The sequence below is a fragment of the Nyctibius grandis genome, chromosome 1 (assembly GCF_013368605.1).
Source record: "Nyctibius grandis isolate bNycGra1 chromosome 1, bNycGra1.pri, whole genome shotgun sequence".
In the NCBI taxonomy this organism is placed as follows: Eukaryota; Metazoa; Chordata; class Aves; order Nyctibiiformes; family Nyctibiidae; genus Nyctibius; species Nyctibius grandis.
Window position 1 is genome coordinate 58,214,224 of NC_090658.1, and position 25,853 is coordinate 58,240,076.

A 25,853-nucleotide genomic window follows, 5' to 3' on the forward strand; every position below is an offset into this window, starting at 1 on the left:
GTATTTCGTCTGGGAAGATCTGATTACAATGGCAGACTACAATGTTTTAGAGATCAGCTACGACTCACACACCAGTGCTGGACCATAAAGCTATAGTAACTGATTCACTGCTTGTCTAATGAATCCTACTAGTTTGTAATTTTAGCATGATGTTTGATAATAAGAATAAAAAGAATTTGTAAATGTTAAAGGTGATCTATTAGCACAAAACAGTTTATGTAACTATATTATCAGACTCCTGAATTATAAACCCAGACTCCAATACCCTAGGTGCTGTATAAAAATGATAAAACAAAAATTAGTGGATTATATGCAGAAGAGGGATGTAAACATAAGCATGACAAAGCACAGTCATAGAAATTTACTTTGCAGAAGAATACATGAAAGCACACCTTATACATAGGCCTTCTGGAGCACCTTGCTGTGTTAGGATTTCTTCTCCACGGCATGCTACTGACCGAAGCAGACTCTTCTGTTCTTCTAGCTCTTGTTCCAGCTCCTAGCATAGCAAGTTACAAAAACCAAAACAAACCTCAAACAGATTGTTTTTGGTTTTGCCTTGAAAGGATATGTCTACATTGCATAAGATAGCTGAGCTATTTCTGATATGGCTTGCTTGCACACCAAAAGCAGTGCAAAATATCCACCCAGCGACACAGAAACACTGGTCACATAAACTGGATTGTTGAACTAATTGACTAATGCAACGCAGTTTCTGGAATCTAACCTAGCGAGGATGTCTGTGTATCACGCAACACAATATACCCTGTGATGTGTGGATCTTTGCTTCTACAAAGACAATGTTGATTAATATTTTGAACAAATACCATCATCTTCTTACAGTAACTTTAAGGGTTGATTCAATTTAATTTTACTAATGGACAATGGAAGTAGAGAGTGATTAAGTTAGTTGACTACGATCATCCAGGAAGTCTAGTCTGCTTGGCTATTACAGATGTAAAATAGTGAGCTCAGATGCATCATTATAAGACCACTGAGTAAAAAACAGTGTAAAAATGAAGATTTCAGTGGAAGTATTAACAAGAATGGCTCAGCTACAGTGTTAAGCACAATCTAAGGATAGGAGTAAAAAAAATGCAAAACACCAACTTTCTGTTGCTGTAGGGTGCTCTGCTGCTGCTGCGAGCGAGTGGTTCTTGCTTGTGCCAGCCATTCTTGGACACTGGGGCTTTGTGAGGAAACAAAGTCCAGATCACTCTCCTCCTTTTCCTGTAATGACCCCTGCTTTAAGAAAAAGAAATAAAGATTTTACTAACTCTTATATTGCTAGAGAGCTCACAGGTCCAGTTCATCAACTCAAAACCGCATATAGTGTCTCCTTCCACCTCTCAAGCTGCTGGCTCACATAAATTCTGAAGTGAGCAATGACTTAAGATTTCTGACTTCTATTGGTCGTTGGTTACTAGAAAGAAAGCATCTCTAAAAATGTAAAACCAAACATGCACCACTGCACTTAGCAGAATCAAACACCAGAGATCAGAGACCACGGACTGATGTGTTTCTGAAGACTGTTCTGCTTCTCCTAAAAAACAGCATTGGTCTGTAACGGAGAGTGCAGCTCTAACTGGCAATGCAGGGCATCAATGGACTGTTTCTGCCAGGTCTTTAGTCTAACTGATAGCCTTTTATGAGGACATAACCCGGTGGATAGATGATGGTAAAGCTGTGGATGTGGTCTATCTCGATTTCAGTAAAGCGTTTGACACGGTCTCCCACAGCATCCTCGCAGCTAAACTGAGGAAGTGTGGTCTGGATGATCGGGTAGTGAAGTGGATTGTGAACTGGCTGAAGGAAAGAAGCCAGAGAGTGGTGGTCAATGGGACAGAGTCCAGTTGGAGGCCTGTGTCTAGCGGAGTCCCTCAAGGGTCGGTACTGGGACCAGTTCTATTCAATATATTCATTAATGACTTGGATGAGGGAATAGAGTGCACTGTCAGCAAGTTCGCTGATGACACAAAACTGGGAGGAGTGGCTGATGTGCCGGAAGGCTGCGCAGCCATTCAGAGAGACCTGGACAGGCTGGAGAGTTGGGCGGGGAGAAATTTAATGAAATATAACAAGGGCAAGTGTAGAGTCCTGCATCTGGGCAAGAACAACCCCATGTACCAGTACAAGGTGGGGACAGACCTGTTGGAGACCAGCGTAGGGGAAAGGGACCTGGGGGTCCTAGTGGACAGCAGGATGACTATGAGCCAGCAGTGTGCCCTTGTGGCCAAGAAGGCCAATGGCATCCTGGGGTGTATTAGAAGGGGTGTGGTTAGTAGGTCAAGAGAGGTTCTCCTCCCCCTCTACTCTGCCCTGGTGAGGCCGCATCTGGAATATTGTGTCCAGTTCTGGGCACCTCAGTTCAAGAAGGACAGGGAACTGCTAGAGAGAGTCCAGCGCAGAGCCACGAAGATGATTAAGGGGGTGGAACATCTCCCTTATGAGGAGAGGCTGAGGGAGCTGGGTCTCTTTAGCTTAGAGAAGAGGAGACTGAGGGGTGACCTCATTAATGTTTATAAATATGTAAAGGGCAAGTGTCATGAGGATGGAGCCAGGCTCTTCTCAGTGACATCCCTTGACAGGACAAGGGGCAATGGGTGCAAGCTGGAACATAGGAGGTTCCACTTAAATATGAGGAAAAACTTCTTTACAGTGAGGGTGACCTAACACTGAAACAGGCTGCCCAGAGAGGTTGTGGAGTCTCCTTCTCTGGAGACATTCAAAACCTGCCTGGACTTGTTCCTGTGTGATATGGTCTAGGCAATCCTGCTCCGGCAGGGGGATTGGACTAGCTGATCTTTCGAGGTCCCTTCCAATCCCTAACATTCTGTGATTCTGTGATTCTGTAATTAAAGGCAATTTTTTTTTGTCTAACTAAAAATGAGAGAATGCTAGTTGTCATTCTGATCAAAATTTCTTTATCAGTAAGTATATAACTCTATCCATGGTTGGCAGAAACACAGTCAGTTAACAGCAGAATGCTATAATAGAACAGCAAAAGCAACAGTCCCTTCACTTCCTTCTTCTATCCTTATGTTTTTCCAACATGAGCGATTAAACAAGCCTTCTCTGTAAGCAAAGCAAAAAAGAACAATTGCCTTAATGGTTCCAAAAACTGCTTTATCAACTTCTTGACTTCTGAAATCCATGTTGGCTGTAAATTTAAATTATTTTAGTGGCCAATGTATTCAAATGCAGGGAATTTGCTGGGACAGGAGTTGGACTCGATGATCCTTGTGGGTCCCTTCCAACTCAGGACATTCTATGATTCTATGATTTTAACACACCACGCCTAATGTTAAAGACAGACTTGTTGAAGGTCTGGCTACTTAGATCTACACACCTCTGGACTTATTCAATGTTACTTGCATGCACATGACGACTAGAGTTTGTGCTTTTTTTTTTAAGCTTCAAGAGCTAAAGCTAGGGCTTAATTCCTCTCCCATTTAGTTTATACACCTTATTTTTGTAGGATTCATATTTTGCCCAAGATTCAGCTCTTATTCTAAATAGACAAAGAGCACCAAATGGTTCAGACTTCACAGCAGGCTCTCCAAAACGAACATACATTCCAACTTCCAGAGAGCCTTTGTCTCAAATCAGGCAGGGACCAGCAGGGCCGAAGCTGGTTGAGAAAACCCCTCTCGCCTCATCTGGTGCTCCTTATGCTAACAACTGGGATGGACCTCTGCCATCAGTGTCCCTGGCATCAGGCACTGAAACAGCAGAGTTTTGCTAAATAGTAGAAGATAAGTCTAAGATTTCAATTTTGGGGGATGATGAGTATACTGGAGTTGAAAGGACTGATTAGAGGATATAAACTGCCAGAGAGGCAAAGCAAACAAGCAGGTATCTAGAGCTGGGAAGAACTGTTAGCCCTTGCTCTATGAAATAGCTTTGTTTCACTAAGGATTCAGTTTGCAAGTAAACTGCGCTACTTTACTTTGTAGGAACAAGTTTATAGAAAAGCTGACGTGGTTGCAGTGTGAGCAATATCTTTATAGGATATCAGATCACGCAAAGAAAATATGATGTGAGGGATAAAGAGCATCTAGAATTTTGATTTCTTTATTAAAAATGAGAGAAAATACAATCTTTCTGTAAATTACATTAAAAAAATCTGCTTAATTTTATATGCTCTAGAGACAATAGCTGTTCAACTTGTAAATTCCTTTAGAGAATAGTATCTAGTTCTTCATTGCATTTGGGCAGGCTGATTTCAGTTAGATTTTGAGACTCCTCTGGGAAAAGGGTCGAGAAGCTGCCATTTTGGAGTCATACTAAAACAAATAAATAATAGTCCCACCGTTCCTGGAATAGCAAAGAGTGTAAATGGGATTGTGGCATTTGTGGATGCAACGAGGTTTTGCAAATATGCTATTGTACATACTTTTTAAGATCAAAATTATTTGTGAACCAGATTTTATCATTCTCAAATCATAGAATATAAGTTCAAAAAACACACTTGCATTTTCATTTGATTTCTGTCTGAAGGAACTGTATCACATTTCCTTTAAATAGCCAGGGAAATAAATGCTTGAAGCTGTCATTCCTGGGGACTATCCACTCCAGCACAGAAATAATTGGAAAATCCCTGAAGAAAATGGTGATAAAATTGGTCTCTCAAAGGAGTTCAGAATTGTACAAACTTATATCAGGCATATTTGTCTTGTGAAATTGAAGTCATCTCTCCCAAACACACACTTTGTAATAAAAAGTAAAGAAAAACTATCTGTTGTTTTTTTTTTTTACTGCAGAATCCATTCTACTTCTTTGTTTTATAAGGATTCTATTTATTTTTATTGCTCCTAAGTCACAGTAGATAACAGTAACAAGGCAATGTGTTGTATATCCTTCAAAGTGCTTGAAAAATGCTACATTTGGAATCAATGCAGTCTGGAGCTCTGCTGATCCAGCATGTTTCTGATTAGTTTCACTGCTTTATTTTACGAATAAAGGCATTGGTCTCCAAATCACTTTTTCCATATCATTAGTGATATTAATTAATCAAAATTAGAAGGAAAACTGAAATTGCTGCAAGGAAGTCACAGAATCTCCCAGTGGCTCCTAAAAAGCCTTGTGTCATAGGAATAACAAATATGCTGAAATATTGCTTCAAGGAAAATATAGCTCAGTCTTTACAATGCTCTTGGTCTTGCAGCACAACTTGGGAGGATCCTCCCTTTTCTGGGTGCAGCAGGTCTATGCCTCTGTGCAATTACGAGGTTATCAGTATATCTAGAGACGTGTAAGTCTGAGTTTCTTACATGCATGCGCAACAGTGCTATTAGCATGTAATGTTTCTCAGGGTTAATAACGGCAGAACGCTACTATTAGTGCATTTTGGGGCAGCTGATGCTCTGAGCCTCAGTCCAAAAGAAATACTTTATGCCTGATTGCTTGGAAAAAGACATTAAAGAATTTCTCATTTGAAAAAAATTGCTCAATGACAATTTGAAGATGTTATACTGCCTATAACTATTTTCTTCCACGATCCGTAAGTGAAGTCCAAAAAAAGCTGCAATTTATAAACAAGTCTTGCATGCATGTAGCATCTTAAATGATTCATATTCTACATCTGGAAATTATTTTTTTTGTTATTTTCAATATTAGAAAAGCATCCAAAAATCTGTTTTAAAAGTTTAAGTAAACTAAATCACACTATTGTATTTTAAATGCAGCACATTTTAAAATGCAGCATGTATATTTTAAAATGAAGCAACCAAGTCTGTAATGCTTTTTCACTTCAGAAGTAATATATCAGAATATAGTATTATATGCCTACATGCAGTTGATAACGCTTTTCATTTGCCTGATCATGGGATTTAATATGCACAAATAACATTAAAGTTAGTTCATCTTAGAGGCAATAGGAATAAACATCTGGATTTTTTCCTTCCTTTTTTTTCTTTGTGTTTGTTTGTTGGGGTTTTTTTTGTGAAGCTGTGTTAAGTTTTATAGTTATCCAGTTGCTTTAGACTAAAAATAGTTCTTAGCACGTCAGGTGACTTTTCAAGCTAACCTCTCAGTAGACTTTAATCTGCATTACAAGCTAGAAATCTTCGAAGCTTATCATGTTTAATTTGCACAGCAAAGCCCAGAAAAGAAGTAAAAGAAAAGGTAGGGGAGGGAGGGAAAGCAAATTCAAAACCAGTCAGTCACATTACATGGCTGGGTTTCTTGTATGTATTCGGTTCTCCGCATGCTAGTTTAACCTAAAGAATGACCAAAAACAACTGTTAAATAAAATGAACTAGTGGCAATAAGCAGACCAATGCTGCTAAGAATAGAAACCTAGGACAAGACTGAGGTTAAATGTATCTTTGTTTATATAATATTTTGTGTAATGATGCCACTAAGTATTAGCCATAATTAAAAATGTTTCATTACCTTGATGTTACCTGTTCATTGCGTTGTGCACACTGTATGGAGGAAGGCATGTATTTAGGATTTTTCTTTTGTTGGGGGAGGGATCCTGCCCCAGAGCACATGCAATCTAAACAGACTGGGAACAGGAATAGAGTATATCCAGACCAAACTAATGATCCACTTCATTATTGTCCTTTCAGTGAAGACAGTGAGGTTAGGAAAGTTTCACCATGAAGTGGTGCTGTTAACTTGAAAATGATAAGCTAAAGCTTGCTAGGCAGTTCTTTATTTTGGAGTGTATTTCCATTTACTAACTAAAGATGAATTGCTCAAATTGAATCAGTAAAATATTTTTACTCCTTTTCCCAGTTACATAAAACTGCTATGAAATCCCCCAACCTCCTGCCCACCGTGAAGCCAGTTGGAAAGAGCCACTTACCCGAATGTTGATCTGTTTGTCGTGGAGCACTCTCTGCAGCTCCAGAAGGCTGCCCTTCAGTGTCCTGAGCTTCACGGCCAGCTGCTCTGCCTCGTCCTTGGTGTGAGCCTTCCCCTCCATAAGCAAGTTCTCGTTGTGCACAGACAACTCTGACAAGGCTACCACCTTCTGCTCTATTTCAATCAGCATGTTCTGCAGCAGCAAAAACAAAGAACCAAATTCATACATTTTCCAGCATCTGTCACGCTTTCTGGCAAGATGACCTGTGGCCTACCTCACCCATTGCCAAGCTAAGGGCAAGTCAGATTATCATCGCTTTGCCTTCCAGTCCCTTTCAGAGTCCTTAGGAATATGCTCGCAAATGTTTGCATTTGCCATTTCTGTTTGCAAACTTTTTCAAGATAGGAAATTAAAAAGTTATTTGAAATCAGGCATTTATTGTAGAGGAGGTGCTCTTTATTTGCACATTAAAGGTAAGTGTGGCTAAGATGCTAGACTGACATCCATAATGACAAGAAACAGAGAACGCAGCTAGAGTTACTTCTTTCCTAAATGTTTCCTGCCTCCTCCTATGTGTTGCTCTTGCTGCGTTGATAAGCTTCTCTCCTCACTATTTGCTCTTTCTGATTGGTGCATGATGGACTTAAGGATTTCTGTATAATCCTCTTTGGACTAAAGAGACTTAAAGTGACAAATCTCTGGCATGTTTATTCTCAAAAGCTACTTTCCTGACATTCCATTAACCATTCATGTATTACAGACATAGTGCATATTTTGATCTTCCAAACTCAAAGCTCATACAATTCCTGCTCAAAAACCTAGCCTGACATCAAATGTTTTTGTTTCCATAGCAACCACCAAGTATAAATGTACAAATACTGCTCCTGAAGGAAAGTGTGCAGGATAAGATGGGCAGAGGTTCTAAAAAGTGGAAAAAATATAATACTATATAAAACTTACTGTATTATGATTTTAAGAACCAGCAAAGGAACAGCACTATTAACTTTTCCACAAAGTTAACTGTTCCTTTTAATTTTGAGTTCCCTACAGATTATATTAAAAAAAGTTACTGCTTTGTTTAAGTTCACAGGGTTTATCCATATACAACAAACAGCTCCCAAGGACGGGTGATTAAAGAACACTGGAGGCTGAGCAGACTGAAAATTCAAATAATGAAGCGGTGTCGGTCGAAATTCAACTAGATGTTTAATTCATTGGATTTATATGAAACTTAACTCCCATTTATCCTAAAATAGTTGAGATCCTCATTCTTTAATATGAAAAGGGATCTTTTGTCCATCTGTCTCTTGACTGTCTTGTGATTTTAATTATAATGATCAAACACACAGTTCTAAACTCTCATTTAAAAATCGAAAACTCCCACTAATTTGAGAACCTGGATGCTATGATTGATCCAAGTCTTGTCAGTAAAAGTATATGCAATTACTCCGGTTGCAGCAAAATGTGTTTCCTCAGTTGTTTTGGTATTCTGGGTTGATGAATATTAAATTCATAAAAATAGTAACTACTGATGATTATACTTTACTTCTGAATGTGGGTAAGGATTACTACTGAAGAAAACACAACACTGTCCCAGTCACCACTGCTAGTGGGAGTATGTTCTTCAGCTGGAAAAGGAGGAGTAGGAAAGTACACTGCAGGTGTTTTCATACCTACCAAGCTGTTGACAACTCTAGCTTGAGAGGAGCAAAACCAGCAAGTGAAGTGAATACAAGGCCTTTACAGCAAAACAAAATGCCTTCTGAAAGTTGCAGAGCTTCAAATGTTCTTGCAGTCAGGATATCTTGTTTTCCTGCTGCTATGTTTACATGCCCTTTCTAAAGCACTATTTGCAATCTTTAGTAAGAAATGAAGAACAGGCTATATTTTATATCACAAATCATTGATGAAGCTAACTGAGCATACACAAGGTGCTAAGGAGCTCAGAAACTTCTTCCCCACCAATATACTGGCCCATCCCACTCCATAATGGTTTTAACATTAATGCTCCATATTTGTCTCTTCATTCAGATAAAGCTATGTCTATCCTGTTCATCTAAACATTACAGGACTGATAATTTTACCTGACAGTCTACCAGCTGTGCTTCCATGTCCATAGGCTCCTCAGCAGTAACCAGAGTGGTGTCCAGCGTTGCTTGGGTATTGAGTAGCCAGTGGTCAAGTTCATCAGCTTCACAACGGTACCTTTGAAGAGCCTGCTCTTGCCTCTGTTCTTCCAGCTGCTCGTTCAGTTTTTCCTAGAGGTACAAATTCTATTTTACTTTTTAAAAGAAATACACCACAACAGTAACTTTTAAAAAATTTTCCCTCTCTGTCTTTCACAACTTCTATATAGTATTTTTAAGCCATAATAAGCCCTTTCTTTCATAAGTTGGAAACCTTTACAAAATATTATTACTTTCAATCGATGAGCATGCTTTTCTGGTGACTGAAATTCTGTTTGAGTTCAGTCACTGTATTTCTACTTCCTTCAGTAAATCTCTGCTATTATAGCCTTCTAAAGGTGGGGTCTTTTCTGCCTCTTCTTGCTGTTTTCTTTTGGGTTTCCCCCACATTGATTCAGTTTGCTCAACCAGGACAGCACTGTTTGCTTAGGGAGAAAGATGCATGGGGACACAGAGCTGTGTCCACAGAGCACAGTGGGCTGAGGGGAAAGGAGAGCAGCTTTGCCTTTTTTGGCAGCAGCAGGCTGTTAGATAGCCTTACTGTTTCTCAAGAGAGGCATGAGAGGGGTACTTCAAGGATCCAACGGGATACTGATGGGCCTTTGGTGTAGCCATCGTGGGTAAAGAGAAGACTGAAGAGCTGTCTACCTTATCTGGCCTCTCAGAGGATCCCTGTGCCATGGGGTGTGCAAGGACATTAAGCTCCAATGGCTGCTGCAGCAACAGCATCGCAGCAACACAGTCCCTGGCTCCATCCGTCAGCTGGTCCATCCATTGGACAGACAGGGAGTGATCAGCAAGCCTCTCTCACCCTTTTAACAGTCCCATATGAATTTGAAAACTGGCTGAATAGCTGGGGCCAGAAGGTGGTGATCCTTAACAGTAAAATGTTTTCATTACCTGTTCTATCTGTATTTCTACATTTACAATCCTGCAGTGTTCTGGAAGATTTTATCTATGAAATCAGAGCTATAAAGTGCACAGGTTAAAAATTAATGCATATTGTCTGCATACCACACATATTTCTTAGCCAGGATTATTGGGGGAAACTTGTGCTGTTGTACCAAAGTAACTGTCAGAATCCTAACCATAGTTAAGAGTAGTATATTTGACTCATGCTTTATCTTGAAATCATTAGTTAGCATCTGCTCCAAAGTACTATCAAGAAGTTTGTAAGATCCTGTATGCAGTGCAAGCTACAACCAGTAAGATCTCTGTTCTACTTCCAGCTCCTTATTTTTACGTAAAAGCCACTTTCTTCTGAGAAGTAAAATTTAGTACAGTTTTTTAAGAATAACAAAGATATTTTCTAAGGACCAGTTCACTGCCTCAGGTGACTGCACAGAACTAATGCAGCTGATGCACCCTGGGACTACCCTGTAACCCAGGTAGATCCACAGAGCCAATTCTCACTCAGTCTCTCAGAACTGATTGATGCTGGAAATTATGAAGGCAGCAGTTGCTGTGTTTATGAATTCACTGCTGCAGTTTGTAGCAGTACAGCAGTAAAGCTGCCCTGCAGTGTTCGAAGTAGCCGAACTGTAGCCAGCTTTAGCATGACTGCATTTTCTCACATGTATAATATACACAGCAACATTCCTATATTTAAAAATCACCTTAGCATTGAAGGATTATTGGTAAAGCTGGTAACAAAGAAATAAAGGGGTGCATCTTCCATCATAAAAAGTTTCATGCAAATCACTGGGAAGATGAGCATAGACAACAATGGAAGAGGTGTTATTTCTCGTTTTAAGCTTTCCCCCTTCTCTTGTCTCACAGGTTGGACAGGTGACTCCTCAAAAGTTTACTGTAGATAACATGACTTTTAATACCTGCACTTCATTACTTCTCCTGTGGAAGACAAGGAGTACCAAGGGAACATATTGAAAAAGTGTCAATGTGGACATTAAAAAAAAAAAAAAAAAAAAATGATGCCTGCAGTGTGTTTCCAAGTTCCTTCTGGTTACTTATTACCTAGCATTAAGATGAGGGGCTCACTAAAAAAGAACAATAATTTATTAGTGAAAGGAATTGTGAGAAATGAGCAGAACTGAATATTACTTTTTTTAATTATCAGCATTCAATGGTGACTAAGGACTTCCGTGAAAGTACAGGTCTGCCAAAAGTGGCTCTCAAAGTCTGGCATTTGATCCAAAAGACCTACTCCTAAAGGTTTTTTCTTGTACCTCTAATAGTTGTCGTTTTCCTGATGCCTTCATTCGAATTGTGGCCATTCGCTCTGCCAAGACTGTGAGAGTGGACTGCAATGCCAGCTGATCAGCAGCTTCTGCATCCAGTGGTTCTGAAACCAGCTCCTGGGCTAATGATGTCTGAAGCTCAGTGATTTCATCTTGTAACATTAAAATCTCATCCATCAAAGCCTATTTAGAAATGAGAGCAGAGAAAGTATTTGCTTCATTTATCAGTGAGAAGAAAGCATCTCAGGAGGCATAGGCTTAATATAAAATTCAAGATGACTTTCCCAAGTGAGTATGAGGGATAAAAAGTAGTGCGATATATCATTGTTGGTTTGGTAAAGTCAGAATTCAGAAGGACTGAGGCCTGCTTTTAGATGCTTAAGCTAGGATCATGCATCTGGGTAACTGAAATATGGATTTAATTGAATTTCAAACATATTATGAGAAGGAATTCTTTTGAAAATATTATACATGCAGATTTATTCTTCCAACAAATTTTCTGGAGAGTATTCTTGTAGATACAGTGAAGATAATGAACAAGTAAGTGAGCATGTGGTTGTGAGAGAGAAATAGGGGCATGAGTTAGCTTCCAGGCTGAAACTTACTAACTTGACAAAGAACCACCAGCAATATATGTAAACATACAGAGATTAACTCCATGATGTAAAAGACGTTCCTACTATCATTCTTATCCTATAAATCAGTTTCCAAGATACCTACAAAAGGATGCTGCATTACCAATACTTTAGAGCAGATACTTTACTTTCATGTCTGATAGTATATATGTATTGGATGCACAGGACATCACACAGTGCTACAAAAGCCAAATGTTATTCTTTTCAGGTCATGGAGTTCCTACTGAAATGAGAACCGGCCCCACCAGAGAGTTTCAAGCTATCAGATAAAAGGCTTAGATGATTGCAACTTGGACATATATCAGATTGGTTACTTGATAAAGTATTCTCTTATTATTGACAGCAACATTTCTCAAGACCTCCCTTGGGAGGGAATTTTTTGTGTGCTTTGGTTTGTTTGTTTTGTTTATTAAGGCAAAGATTGTGTTCAGATCAATTTACAATGCCTCAGTAGTGGTTATGATCTTAGTAAATTTGGGAACATTATAAATAGTCTGATATACCCTAGTAGCACTGATGCTGAAGAACAGTATGTGTCACTGAACACAATCTTTGCCAAAAGATTTTGCTGAAAATTTCGATTGGACAAACTCTTATGATCTATTCTACCTTTTAATAAGGCTCCTTATTAAAAGAATCCCCATTACACCACCTTTAGAACACCAGGAAGTCCAGGAAGGCAAGACATACAGTTAACAGAAAAGGTTCATACAACTAATGCATGTTTTTGAGGCATCGAGCCATGAAGAATGCCACTATCTAAAAAAAAGGAACTAAAAATATACAGGCAATGCACGCTGTCCCTCTGTTTCTCACATAAAAGTGTTTACCTGATGTTCAGCCATCTGGCTCTCCGGGCTTTTGGCTGGTTCCAGACTCTCATTTAGTTTGATCTCAATGGTCTCCATTTTTGTGGATATAGACTGGAGTGTGTCCTGATACTTCTGCTGACGCTCAAGAGCTTCATAAAGGGTGCGCTGCTTTTCACTGATCTGAAGAGGAATGGAAGGTATAAATTCTGACCTCTGACACAGGATTTGCTCTTTCTTCTGCTTCATACACCCCTAGGCTTATGAGACTAAAACTGAAAACTTGCAACAAGTTTTGTTCAAAAGTATAAATTATGAAACAAAACACCCACATTAAAAATATTTACCTGTTTAAACATCATCAGTCAAATCCTAGGTTCTGTGACTGAAAAACATGGACTTTAATAAGCAGGGAAAACCTAGGCACATTCTCATGCCTTATTTTAGATTTTATGCACTCAAACATGTGGATGCACACAATTTGCTAGATGCATAGTTCTTTATATCCCATAATAGCTATTGTGCCTCTGCAAAGAATTAAAATTCATACCATGAGATCAAAACTTTGACCATTTCCATACATCACTGAATGATTATGCTGCTCTACTACGGAAATGTGTTAAGTTGACTCAGTATTTGGAGAAACTGTATTCGTGGGCCTTTTTTGCCAACTCATCCAGCATGAGTGGATTTTCCTGTTAGGTTATGGAATATAGTCTGACAATAGCCAATAGCTCTGAAGGCAACTACCAGCCTTAATGACTTTTATCTTTTCTTAATGGAGGTCCATCTCACACAGGCTTTCAAACAAAGAATAAAGCCAGTGTAATATAATGTCACAACTAACAATTCTTGTTACCGCCTGAAAATCACGAATTGCAGAGAAGAACATTAGCTGAGCCAGGTGTTTGCATTTTATTCCTTACAAGCTAGCTGATTATTTTGAACCCTCCAGACAAAGACTTACCACATTTTTCAGTGTTTCCCAAGAACGCTGCAAATCATCCAATTTGGCACTAGCAGCTGATTCTAAGCCTGGTTCGTAAAACTCCTGGGTGGCTGAAGTGCTGGATTGAATTTTAGCAGCTTCTGTCTGCAACTGTTCAGCAGATAAGGCCAACTGTTCAGCAGATAAGGCTTGGTAATAAGCAATGTCCTACAAGCATAAAGCACATTATTGCACTTTCAAAATGCAAGATACTGCATAAGAATATCCCCCTACGTACTGCCCCATTGCGTATGTCCATTAAAATAAAACTCACAAAGTCAAAACCACCAGGAAACCTGAGCAACACAGTAAATAAATATTTAATAGTAGTACACATAGTTTGGAGCTTCACTATGGTGAAGATTGTGGATGCATTTTTTTCATGTTTATATTAGCTAGGAGGCACAGGAGGCAACTGTGGGCAGATGTGGAAAGACTGGGAGGGGAGTGCTACAAGTGGGAGTGTTGTTCTAGCATCACCACAACTACACATGGGGAAAACCCATCACAACAGACAGTGAGTTACCGTACTGTAGGTGGCAAAGAATATCACCCTAATGAAAACTAGCACAGAGAAGGCAACAGAAGAACCAAAAAGAAATATTGTGAAAGACTAGTCAACGATGTAAGAAAGAGTATGAAGCACTAACTTATAAAAAGCCTTCAAACAAACAGGTACTCTCAACTAACTTATAAAAGATAGTGAGAAAAGGGACAAAATGTGCTAATGAAATGGGCAAATGTTCAAATTACCATTGAAAATTCAGGGTGGAACTGTTCCTCACTAGAACTTCTATACTTAGTGTATGGGGATTTCTTCAACTATTGCAGACGACAAAAAGATCTACAGAAAATGTAAAATTAAATATAGATACTGTGCATGTTTCCTTAAGTCAGGAAAGCAGTCTTGATGACAAGGATTATTTAAAACTGAACCACTTATAACAGTTACCACCACATCTGGAAGGTGAAAAATGCTGCAACATTCCTTCTCACTCAGTAGACCCACTTAGTGAACTATGCTCCAGACCATGTGACACAGCAGCTGTTGTCAGTTTCATCAATCATTTTGAATTTGTAAATGCCCCTAGTGAAAATCTTAAGACACAGTTTTGCTGTCAGTGAAATTAGTAGGAGATTTTCCACTGATTTCTGTTCGGTTGGTCCAAACCTCCTTTCAGGCAGCTCTCAGAGTTATCACAATATTTGCCTTAAAAGTTGCTCAAAATCTACCAAAAAGTTTATTTGGAAAATCCTCCTTCAATGACTGCAAATTTCTCAAATTACTTCTTTCCTGACCCTCTACGATGCGGAGGAAAATTCAGCATGTCAAGCCATGTGACTAATAGAAAACTAAGTGTCTTTCACTTGACAGCTACAGAGCTGTGTCTACCAAATACACAGAATCACAGAATCATTAAGGGTTGGAAGGGACCTCTGGAGATCATCTAGTCCAACTCCCTGCCAAAGCAGGTTCACCTAGAGCATGTTGCACAGGGTTGCGTCCAGGCGGGTTTTGAATATCTCCAGAGAAGAAGACTCCACAACCTCCCTGGGCAGCCTGTTTCAGTGCTCTGCCACCCTCAAAGTAAAGAAGTTCCTCCTCATATTCAGATGGAACTTCCCATGTTTCAGCTTGTGCCCATTGCCCTTTGTCCTGTCACTGGGCACCACTGAGAGGAGTCTGGTCCCCTCCTCTTGACACCCACCCCTAAGGTATTTGTAAGTGTTGATAAGACCCCCTCTCAGTCTTCTCCAAGCTGAACAGACCCAGCTCTCTTAGCCTCTGCTCATGAGAGGTGCTCCAGTCCTTTGATCATCTTCGTAGCCCTTCGCTGTACTCTCTCCAGTAATTCCTTATCTTTCTTGAACTGGGGGGCCCAGAACTGCACACAGACCATTTGCTGTACTGAAAATATAAGAGTATAAATGTGTATAAATACCTTAAGGGAGGGTGTAAAGAAGACAGTCAGACTCTTTTCAGTGGTGCCCAGTGACAGGACAAAGGGCAATGAGCACAAACTAAAATACAGGAGCTTCCTTCTGAACATCAGGAAACACTTTTTTACTGAGAGTGACTGAGCACTGAGACAGGTCACCCAGAGAGGCTGTGGAGTCTCCATCCTTAGAGATACTCAAAAGCCACCTGGATACAGTCACAGACAACCTGCTGTATGTGGCCCAGCTTGAGGAAGGGAATAGGACCAGATGACCCCCAGAGGTCCTTTCCAACCTCAACCGTTCTCTGATTCTGAAGAGGGGTATAAAAGTTAGGTACTAAACAAGACCATTTCTGAGGTACCAAAGCTCAGAGTATAATTAGGATCCTAATTTGGAGCAGAATCTTTATTTCCCAATGTCATTTCTATATGTTATCTAATACCATACGTGAACAAAACCAAACAAGCTCTGGAAGAGCATAGAAACCAGGTCTCTCCCCAGGCACAGTCACCTCTTGGACTCTCCTTCTAACCAAACTAGGGAGCACAGAATGCCCACCTGTCCCAGAAAACACCCCATCACCCAGCAGCTGCACAGATATGGTTCTTCAGTCCTTCCCCCAAGAATGAGGAGACTTATCAGGTTACCTGCTTTGTGTATGGCCATTTTAACAATTAAGGTGCTACTCACAGATCACCACCAATATTTTTAAAGGGAGGCAGCTCGATCACACATCTTTACTGAGGATGCCTGAAAAAGTCAGTCTCTCCAGAGAAACAGAAGACCCAAGAATGGACAGCACATCAAACCGTCCAAAAGTGTCAGATGAGGTACTTCTTCAAAGGCAACAACTGGGAAACTTGAAAAATGTAATGATGAAAGTGTTTACGATGTCCAGGAGCCAACACTGAATAGGTAACAGCTTAGCACAGCATTCACTACTGTAATTTCAGAATTTTTCACTCTGACCACAAGTGATCTTTCCAAGTCACAGAGAAAAACTGCACCAGTGCAGGCAACTCCTCAGTTTGCCTTGTCTGCAGCTACTCTCCAGCTCTCAGCTAGTCTGAGACTTCTTAATCATCATTTCCAGAATAAAGGCCTTGCTTTTAAAGGAGGGCAAAGCAGTCCCTTTCCCCATCTTCCCAACTACATTTTGGAGTAAACGACATGGCAGTTTCTTTTTGGTAAGGCGTTAATGCTGATAGTGTGAATCCAGCTGTTTTTATACATAACAAGATTTTGTTCCCCCTATGAAGGCCCTAATGTCTCATGCCCTCTTTTAAGAAAATTAGCCAATGAAAAGTACTCAAGCTTTGTTGTTAAGATGTAGGGGCCAAGAGTGTGTTTAGATTTCAAAAGATATTTAACAAGTGCTGTTGCACCTTCAATGAGTTTTCATAAGGAAGGAGAAACAATGATTAAGTAGGCTGTGAACAAGGAGACAGAAAGACATTTAACAGTGACCCAGTGCTGAAGACTTGAATCACAGGATCAGTTATAGCCTCCAAGGCTTTGTGTTGACACTTCAGCTTTTTCAATTCAATTGCTCTGCATTACGCATCTGGAAAATAAGTTTTAAAAGAATGTGCTAAATTTTAGTCAACTATATCGTCGGGTAAGCGTGAGAAGTTTTAGCCCCAGAGGATTCTCATTCAGTACTGCAGCACAGATGAAGTCCCTGATTTTGCTATACATCAAAATAAACTGCATTAAAGGACTGTTACCTATTGCTGAAATATTATACACTGTGAAATCCCTCAGCCTTTTAAAAGTTAACATTTTTGTAGTTGTTCCCCGCTCCAGCCCCAGTTGTTTCTAGAGGAGTTTCAGTACAAAACAAACAATCTGGGCAACTGTTAACTTGTAACAGTGCCAGATCTGTCATCTTCTTGTATTTATGGTCTTGGTTTAATCTGTTTCAATACATAGAACCAATATTTCCACTAATATGCACTAGGCATTTGTTTTATATTTTCATTACTTTTTAGCAATGTAAAAATAGTGTATAGATGTCTCAGTTTAGACTAGCCACATTTCACCATTAAGAGATGCTAGGAAACCCTGAAGAAAGACTGTACATAGATTATTAGGAATTAATTTAAAAACAGTCTTAATACCCAGCCCTCCCTCCCCAAAACACCCCACTTCATATGAGCTTTTAATTTTTTTCCAAAGACTAGATTAATATAATTCTTTGCTTTCTAGAGTTACTGTTCACATATTTTTCTGGTACTTTGCAGGTGATCTTCCTGTGAGAAATTATTTCCTCTTAACACTGGCTATTTTTTAAAACAAAACATTTCCAAATTAGTTTTGCTGAGTCTTTTACTGAATACAGAATATTTTTAACTTACATTTAAGCTCCTATTCACTATTCTCTAGATTTATTTTTTTTTTTAACTAACCTTCTTTACTGAAGTCTCCCTGGGCATTCACCATGATCAGCACTGGCAGTTTCACAGCTTCTTTAGTTTTAACCTCATGTGAGTATGAACCTAAGTGTTTGGTAAGTAAACCAGTTCATTTTGGAATGTTCTTCCGCTTATTGTTTAGTACGTGCAGTTCATTTCAACATTAACCACACTGAAGAAACCTCCATCTTGCAGTGTTTCAGATTATTAGAACACCAGCGATTTTCTCTCGTTCAAAGCTCTTCTGTTAAATGAAAGACAGCCTTTTTGTTCAGTTTTGCCCTGTAAATTGCAGGTACTAAAACTTGCATTTTGGTGTCAGCTCATGGTGCAACAGCATCTTCACTGGATTTTCTTTGTTATTTGAGTTATTTGAGCTCTTAATCTTTTTTTTTTTTTCATTTTCAGAGAAATGTAATGAATTGACACTAAATTTGTTTATTAGCAAGCAAGCTGCTCTTGCTCCGTTAACTCTTTCACTGATTAACACGGTCATAGGATTTTTGTGCTGAAAGATATAGCTGCCTTTCTACTGTAAGCAAACTTTACTGGGAAATTTCTGATGATCTGAAATGACAGAACACTGGAAAAATCCTTCTCATTCATAACTTTTTTACTACGAAGGTAACTTTATTATTACGAAGATTTTGTCACCATTCTTACTATCTCACCTTAGTATTCTTTCTTATGTCAGTTCATGAAAATTAATCATTTATATTTAGCAACTTCTATAGCAACATATGCATCTATTGAAATGAATGGAAGGAATTAGCGGGCAACTAGCTCAAACTTCTTTATTTCTACTCCGCAATGCAATGCAACACCATTCTACCCTTTATGTCTGCAGTGGTCAATTTTGGAAGCAGCCACAAATGAAAAAACAACCAAGCAACCACAAAATCCACATCATGATGAACACAGCGAGGTGGTGACTGCTCCTAAGGCTCATTTCTGAACTTCTAAAGCGTAACACTTTATGTGTGTCTTCATGTGTGTGGTGCTCAATGAGCTGGTTCATTGCTCACATTTTAATCAATGCTGATGTACAGTTGTTCTTACTAGAAGTGCCAGAGTCCTCAGTTTTGATTTAAAATATAACTTTAGCAATTTCACTGATTTGCCTCGTTAGCACTTAAAATAGACTGCCACTGAAAGTATGGAATGAACAATACTGAAAAAATACATGAAAGTTAATACTTGAAATAGTTTGAAGTGGAAGAGATCAGACTGTGGCTTCAATGCTACAAGCCAATGGTACCGTAAAATAGATGTACATGGACATAATGCAATGTTTTATTATGGGCAGCATAATATTGCATGTTTTCTCAGGATGCAAGATTCCATTGAGTAATACTGTGAAAATAAAAATTAGGCTATAAATAGAAAACAGTAGTGATATGGCAGAGCTTCGTAATTGTCACTTAAAATTTATTTTTAAAAATAGTGAATAGCTGTAACACCAAATCTATATATTTTTAAACTCAGAAGTCAATATTTGTATCCATTTCAGAGTAGAATCTGAAGGTTCAGTCAGATCACAGGTTAAGCCTCAGATCCTCGGAGCTATAGGTAAGTATTATTTCAGAGGACTAAATAAACCACCTGTGGAATGGAACCATGCATGTCTGAGATAAAAGCTGAATGAATGCCAAGAGGGAGGTACCTGGTTAACAGAAGCATCTGTATTAGCCACAGGTGAGGGAGAGCGACAGGCAGGTGGAGAAGAAATCTCACTGTTGGTTCCATCCTCCCCAGACTCCTCAGTGACAGGGGAGAGCAGCGTGTGACAGCGACCAGCAGTCATCTGCCACAGGAAAAGTAACCCCAGAGCACAGGAAGAAAATCAGTTACCTCAACTTAGGTTTGACATAGATTGAGATCAAAACAAGAAAAACAACACATGGCCAGAATTACCATGACATTATTTGGTCATACTTAACGCTATTACATTTACTAGCTTAAAAATCTGGTTCAACTGATAGTCTCATTTACTTGTCATACTTCAGGATGAACATGGTCTCCTGTACCCTAATGAATGTAAAAGAAAATATATAGCAAACAACTTAATAATAACAAATTAAGGTTTGCCTAAATGTCTTCTAACACAATCAGTGCTGCATATGGAAATACTATGGAGAGCTATAGAATAATGCAGTATTGCCCTCAGTATCCAGGCCTGGTTAGAACAACAAGGAATAGACTTAAAATATAAAATACACACAGTCCAGTAGCAACATATTTTTCTTGCTTCCCCAATGCTGTCATACAGTGATAAATCTTGAACTTTGCACTCTATTTTCACTAAGACAAAAATCCTAATAGCATCAGCAGTATGTTTGTAATGAGATCCAATTAGAAACAAACAAAAGCAAAGTAATTCAAACATGAGGCCTATGGCAGTACTTAGCCAGCTTTCATTTACAACACACTCATCTGAAAATATAGCAGCATACTGTCAATTATCATATCAACATTTTAAGACAAGAGCTTTAAAAATATGGTGTGTAAAACCTATACACCGCAACATGTTATGAAACAATATTTATTCTGGTTTTATCTTATTCCTGCAATTCAGTAGTTTCTTAGCATTTGCTCTTGCATGCTGACAGCTACGAAAAAGCACTATATTTGCATCTTTATTACAGACAACTTCCACTGGTATTTGTTAAATAACTTCATCCTTTATCAACAAGTCTTGAAAACCCATATAAAGCAAGATACAGTAAGAGGAAGCTGCAGTTTGTTTGGTTTGCCACACTCCAGCCATTTCAAAAGCAAAATGTAGATGTGAGCTGTGGCAATTCGCTACACGGGAGTGTTGCAATGATGCAAAAGCAAGCAGCTCAGATAAACAGTACCGAGTCCAATGCACTCTTACCATAACCACTGAGGGATGAGCAGGGTGTGCTGGGAGCAGGTCTGAATCCAGCTCCTCCATTCCCTCTGAAAGCCCCTCCACTTCTGTCACTGTCAGCAGCATGGTGGCATGTTTTGCTTTCATTGTCAGCATCTTGCACTTCGAATTCAAAGAAGCAATTTGCTCCTGGTATCCTTTGATCTTCTGAGCCAGTTCCTGAGGAAACATTTTTTTTTCCCTAATGCAGAGGTGGCCAATAAAGGCCACAGGACCCACAGTATTTCAGCTTCCGTGGCAAAGGCAAGCTCTCCCCTCCAAGCCCAGCCAATAACATCATAGCGCTGCCTCTCAGAAACCCCACATAAGCTGCCACACTAGCTGACAAGCAGGATGTTGATAGCGGAGGGAACAAGTCAGGCTGCGTCTGGCTGCACAGCTAAACCACAGAGCCCAGAGCTCTGAAGCGAAACCGGAAAAGTGCTGCGAAAGGCTCTGCGTGCATGATAACTGCAGAAGGGAGGGAGGGAGGAACACCTCGCGCTTGCATCCAGCCTGAACCTGACGCGAAGTCTATAAGCTTCAGACTGCAGCAAAGGGGAATGTCTCTCCCTCTTCCTGTCCTGTTTTTTTCCCCTGTTCTATTTCCATTTATCTGAGGAAGATGAAGCTTCCCCGCACAGTGCATGCCATGGAAATGAGGTCATGTGGTAACCACAGCTGTAAAAAATGCCCCATTCAGCTCTCACCAGAAAGAATGAATTGTTCAAACAATAACTCACAGGGTCTAACAAGATAAAATGTGATATGAACAATCAGTCATGTAAGAAGATTAAATGCACACTGGATCGCTTTTTGTGATCCAGTTTTGTTTGGATAAGCTATATTGTAATCTTGTTTTGGTCTTGTGTAAGTCTTCAGAATTAAAAGCTGAACAGCACACAGTACTAACCTTTCTTTAAAAAGAGCTGGGGAATCTGGCTGAAAGCAGAGTATATTTTAAAATATTGGTTTTTATGTCTATGAAACAGTCTATCTGCATGGCAAACACCATTAGAAGTTTAAGTTTAGTCAGAGAAGAAAGATGGAAATGAATAGCCTTAGAAACTAACTTATCTTCTCTCCTACCCTGTACTGCTGCCCAGTTCAGTGTCCAGTTTCAAAGATTTCAATGAATACACTTAAAATAAAAAAAAAGGTGGAAGATTTTCACATTTCTGCCAAAGCTATTGTTCCTGTCTCCCTAGAGGCTCAGCAACATGACAGAATTTTGATCTATAAAGTGAAAACATTTGTATAAGCTTGCCTGCTAAATCAGTGATTATTCATTCAAATATATATTTCTGCTTTATTTTTATATCTGCTTTTATTTCTTCAACAAACAAAAGTTTTCAAGGAAAAATAGCAACAGACGTTGAGAGACCTAGTAGGCATAATAATAAATAATTACAATATCTTTAAAAAAGTAAATATGATTACTGATTCAGGCTGGTAAAATTAAAAGATTTTTTTGGTTGTATAACATTTTCATTTCCTCAAAATCACAGTGTAGAACAGTCATAGAGAGAAATACAGAGTTAGAAACGGAAGCAGCACAAAGACTGAGGACGAGAGTTTACTGCCTGGGTTTCAATGGTACCTGGTCACTGTCTGTCACGTTAGCAACAAAAGGAGCTCTCCTGGAGCTCCAAGGCTTACACTGGAGACTAAGCAAAGTCTTGAGTATAAAACATAACTAGATCAATCAAAAACCAAACTGAAATCAAATCAAGCCATAACTTTAATGTCTAGTAGATGGAATAGTTATCTGCTTTGTTTGGCAAGTACCAGTTATTCACTAATGCTCAATGAGTGACATCTCTGGGGCTCAGTGGGAAATTATTGTCATTCAATATACTCACTTAACTCCATCAATATTACTGAGAAGCAATAACATTTGTGGCATTAATGTCCAATGCACTGAATATCTAACACACCTCTCAACTGAAAACAAAGAAAAGGAAAAGGAGGCAAAAATGTGACTGTGAGAAAAATAAAGCACCTTATAAATGCAATGTCCTATGAGGTACTGTATTATCCATTAAAATAATTCACAAGTATGGAGATACTTGTCCACATTCTTATCTGAAAGTCTAAAGAAACATGGTTCAATAAACATAGTTCCAGAGTGTAACTAGTTACATACATGCATAGTAACACCAGCTTCCTACAAATCAGTGTACTTTCCTTCTACCTTCTTCCTCTTATTTTAATTCTAAATATAGCTACTACAAATGTCCCTTTAAGTTCTTGTTCATGCAGGTGTCAACAGGAAATCCAGTAACCGATGTTTTCTTGAATTAATAACACACGTAACAAGCATCTTGACAGACTTGCCTTTTGTAGTGTAATAATACAGAGTTCAATATACCCCCTTTATGCTAAGCTTTTCCACAGGTATTTAGCAGAGAAAATATGAGCCAAAAATACACATATCTCAGCCTTTCAAAACTCCTGACTTCTAAACATAGAAAGCTTGCAAGTACGAAACCAGTTCACTCTGGTTGATCCCAATATGTGTAATAGAGTAAAGCTGCTGTCTTCCTCCAGACATTTAGAAGGACTCCTAGCTACTGAACTTGTTCAAATGCAGATGAAACTTCAAGCTGTCCCATTTTCAATTCCTTCCTCCCTGCAGCATCATTCTTTTCTCCAGCAATATTACCTGGTATTGCTGAAGTCACTCTCTTGCATTTTCTGTTCCAGAACATTCGAATAGAGAATAGTAGCATTTTTAATTCAGTACTGAAAAAACAAAGTGTTTTTTTAAGCAAACTGCTCCACATTTATACTAAGTAACTTTTGTAATAACTGGATAGAAAATGAGCAACACGTATAACATTAGGCTATATTAAATAATAGCACAGATAGCTTTTAATTAAAAGGTAAAGAAATTGTGCCCTTTGGTGCTAAAAGTGACACACAGAGTTCAATGGTGCATTTTCTATCCCAAGAAATATGTAAGAGACAGGGGAAGGGGAAAGAGGCTCAGGAGCTTGCATGCCAGCACAGCAAGAAGGCTGCACAGAGACTATCCTGACTCATTCAAGGGCTGAAGATCAATGAGTTTGAGGGCAGGACCTGTAACTCCACAGGACAAAACTCTTCACAACCATGACTTTAAAAGAAGCCTTTGGAGTGAACATTGCAGAGTTTTCCTCCAAATCTACTGTGGTTTTCATGTGATTCAAGTCCCTTGGTGTTCTTTTAGAGAACGTTACTGGCATGGAAATCAGTAAGTACTTTAGGAGAGAGAGAGAGAGATAGATAGATAGATAGATAGATAGATAGATAGATAGATAGATAGAAGGATCACTGAACTAGCAGTCATCACCTGACTAACTTCTCAACATTGACTTCTGGGACACTCCTCAGTGAAGTACCTATGTTAACTGTCCCTTACTTACGCAATGCTTTCATTTGCTATAATGTTGCCTGGAGATTAGGACACATCTAGCTGAATAAACAAATAAATACTCCACACTGTACCAATAGCATGAGTTTCCTATCTGATATTAAGTCTAGCTGCTCAACTAGACTCGAGGAAGTCTGAAAAGCTACTCAACTAATTTATGACCATTGCTTATGAAAAGTTTTTTGGGTCAATGGGCTGCCATTGAGCCCATGTTGTTGCATTTTGGCTCTCCTACCTACCTCATGATGTGAAATCTGGACCTGGAGTTCCTGGATGTTGCTGGTTGCTATTGGCTTGTCTTGGATCTCACGATGGGCGCTCTCTATCATTTGCTGTAAATGTTTCATTTCTTGCTCATATTGCTCATACTGAACCAGTGCTTCCTAGAGAGGGAAAAAAAATATGGAGTGTCTACATGAAAAGAAATATTTACTTAGTCCAAGCATGACCGATCTCCCTTTTGAGGTGGAGCAAACTTACATCTATCTGGCACTTGCATCTGTATAAGCAAAGCAGGAATACAGTCAGGAAAAAGTCCATTCAGAAATATTGCGAACTGCAATGAATTCAATGGTTTCATTTATTTAACTGTTTCCAAAAAGCAGTTCACATAACATGATATTTTAGATATCCAATAGAAGGAGCTAGAACTTCTGCTTCCAACAAGTATCTGCACCAAACATACCCACCAAAAGACAGCATTGCCTAGTCTCATGGTTTTACTATAAAGCATTTTCATCCGCTTTTTCACTTCAAGCCTGCACTTACGAAGTAGAAAGACTGTATGAAAAAGTTAGATTTCACAGAAAATACAGCTGGGAGAGGATTATGAAGTTTGATTCATACCATTATCCTACCAGTGTGGTATCAGTTCTTTCCATCACAGATTCACCAGCAGTTTGTCTAACCTGTTTTAAAAACTTTTCAGTGTGACATTTTATCCTTCCATGTACTTAAGTATTATTAAGTATCCTTAATGATTGAAAGTCTCTTCTGTTATCTAACTTAAAGCTCTGTAGCTCTACCCTAGCTCATTAGGGTATTTTTCTACCACTAAATAGCAGGAAAGAAAAGCTTATTCTCTTCTTGTTTGGAAAATACCTTTTACATATTTAGGTATGAATTCAAACAATCAAACAAAATCTAGCTTTCTTGTATCTAGCAAAACTTGAAAATGTGAATTTAATAGATGCTGAATGACTCCAAAATCAGAAAGCAAATACATATAAATTTAAATAAAGAGGAAAAAAAAAATCATTAATTTTATCCTAGAAAGCCATTTAATTAACTCAATAGTTTTTATGCGATCAGTATAAGCAGCTGATGTTATAATGATATATTAATTGCATTAACTGATTATATATATTATAAAATTAACCTGTATGCAATTGTATATTAGCTATTTGTCTAGTTTATCCTAACAGCATTACAAAAAACACAGCAAGATCAAGGAGAGAAGAGAGATAAGAGTCTGATGAGTAAATCAACAATTGGCATGCTCATGAATGCTAAAACCTCCAAAAACATGGAGTCTGAAATAACTAAAACTTAGTGGGGAAC

The 25,853-nt window shown here is 38.8% G+C and overlaps 1 protein-coding gene across 1 annotated transcript in view; it reads right to left on the reverse strand.

The window, feature by feature from the left end:
- LOC137660879 (nesprin-1-like) overlaps nucleotides 1-25,853 on the reverse strand; it is a 233,977-nt gene that overhangs the window by 52,278 nt on the left and 155,846 nt on the right. Inside the window, 10 exon segments of the mRNA XM_068396056.1 lie at nucleotides 393-499; nucleotides 1,111-1,245; nucleotides 6,815-7,006; nucleotides 8,899-9,072; nucleotides 11,187-11,381; nucleotides 12,664-12,825; nucleotides 13,610-13,798; nucleotides 19,649-19,789; nucleotides 20,864-21,058; nucleotides 24,533-24,676. Coding sequence (XP_068252157.1) covers nucleotides 393-499; nucleotides 1,111-1,245; nucleotides 6,815-7,006; nucleotides 8,899-9,072; nucleotides 11,187-11,381; nucleotides 12,664-12,825; nucleotides 13,610-13,798; nucleotides 19,649-19,789; nucleotides 20,864-21,058; nucleotides 24,533-24,676 — 1,634 coding nt within the window.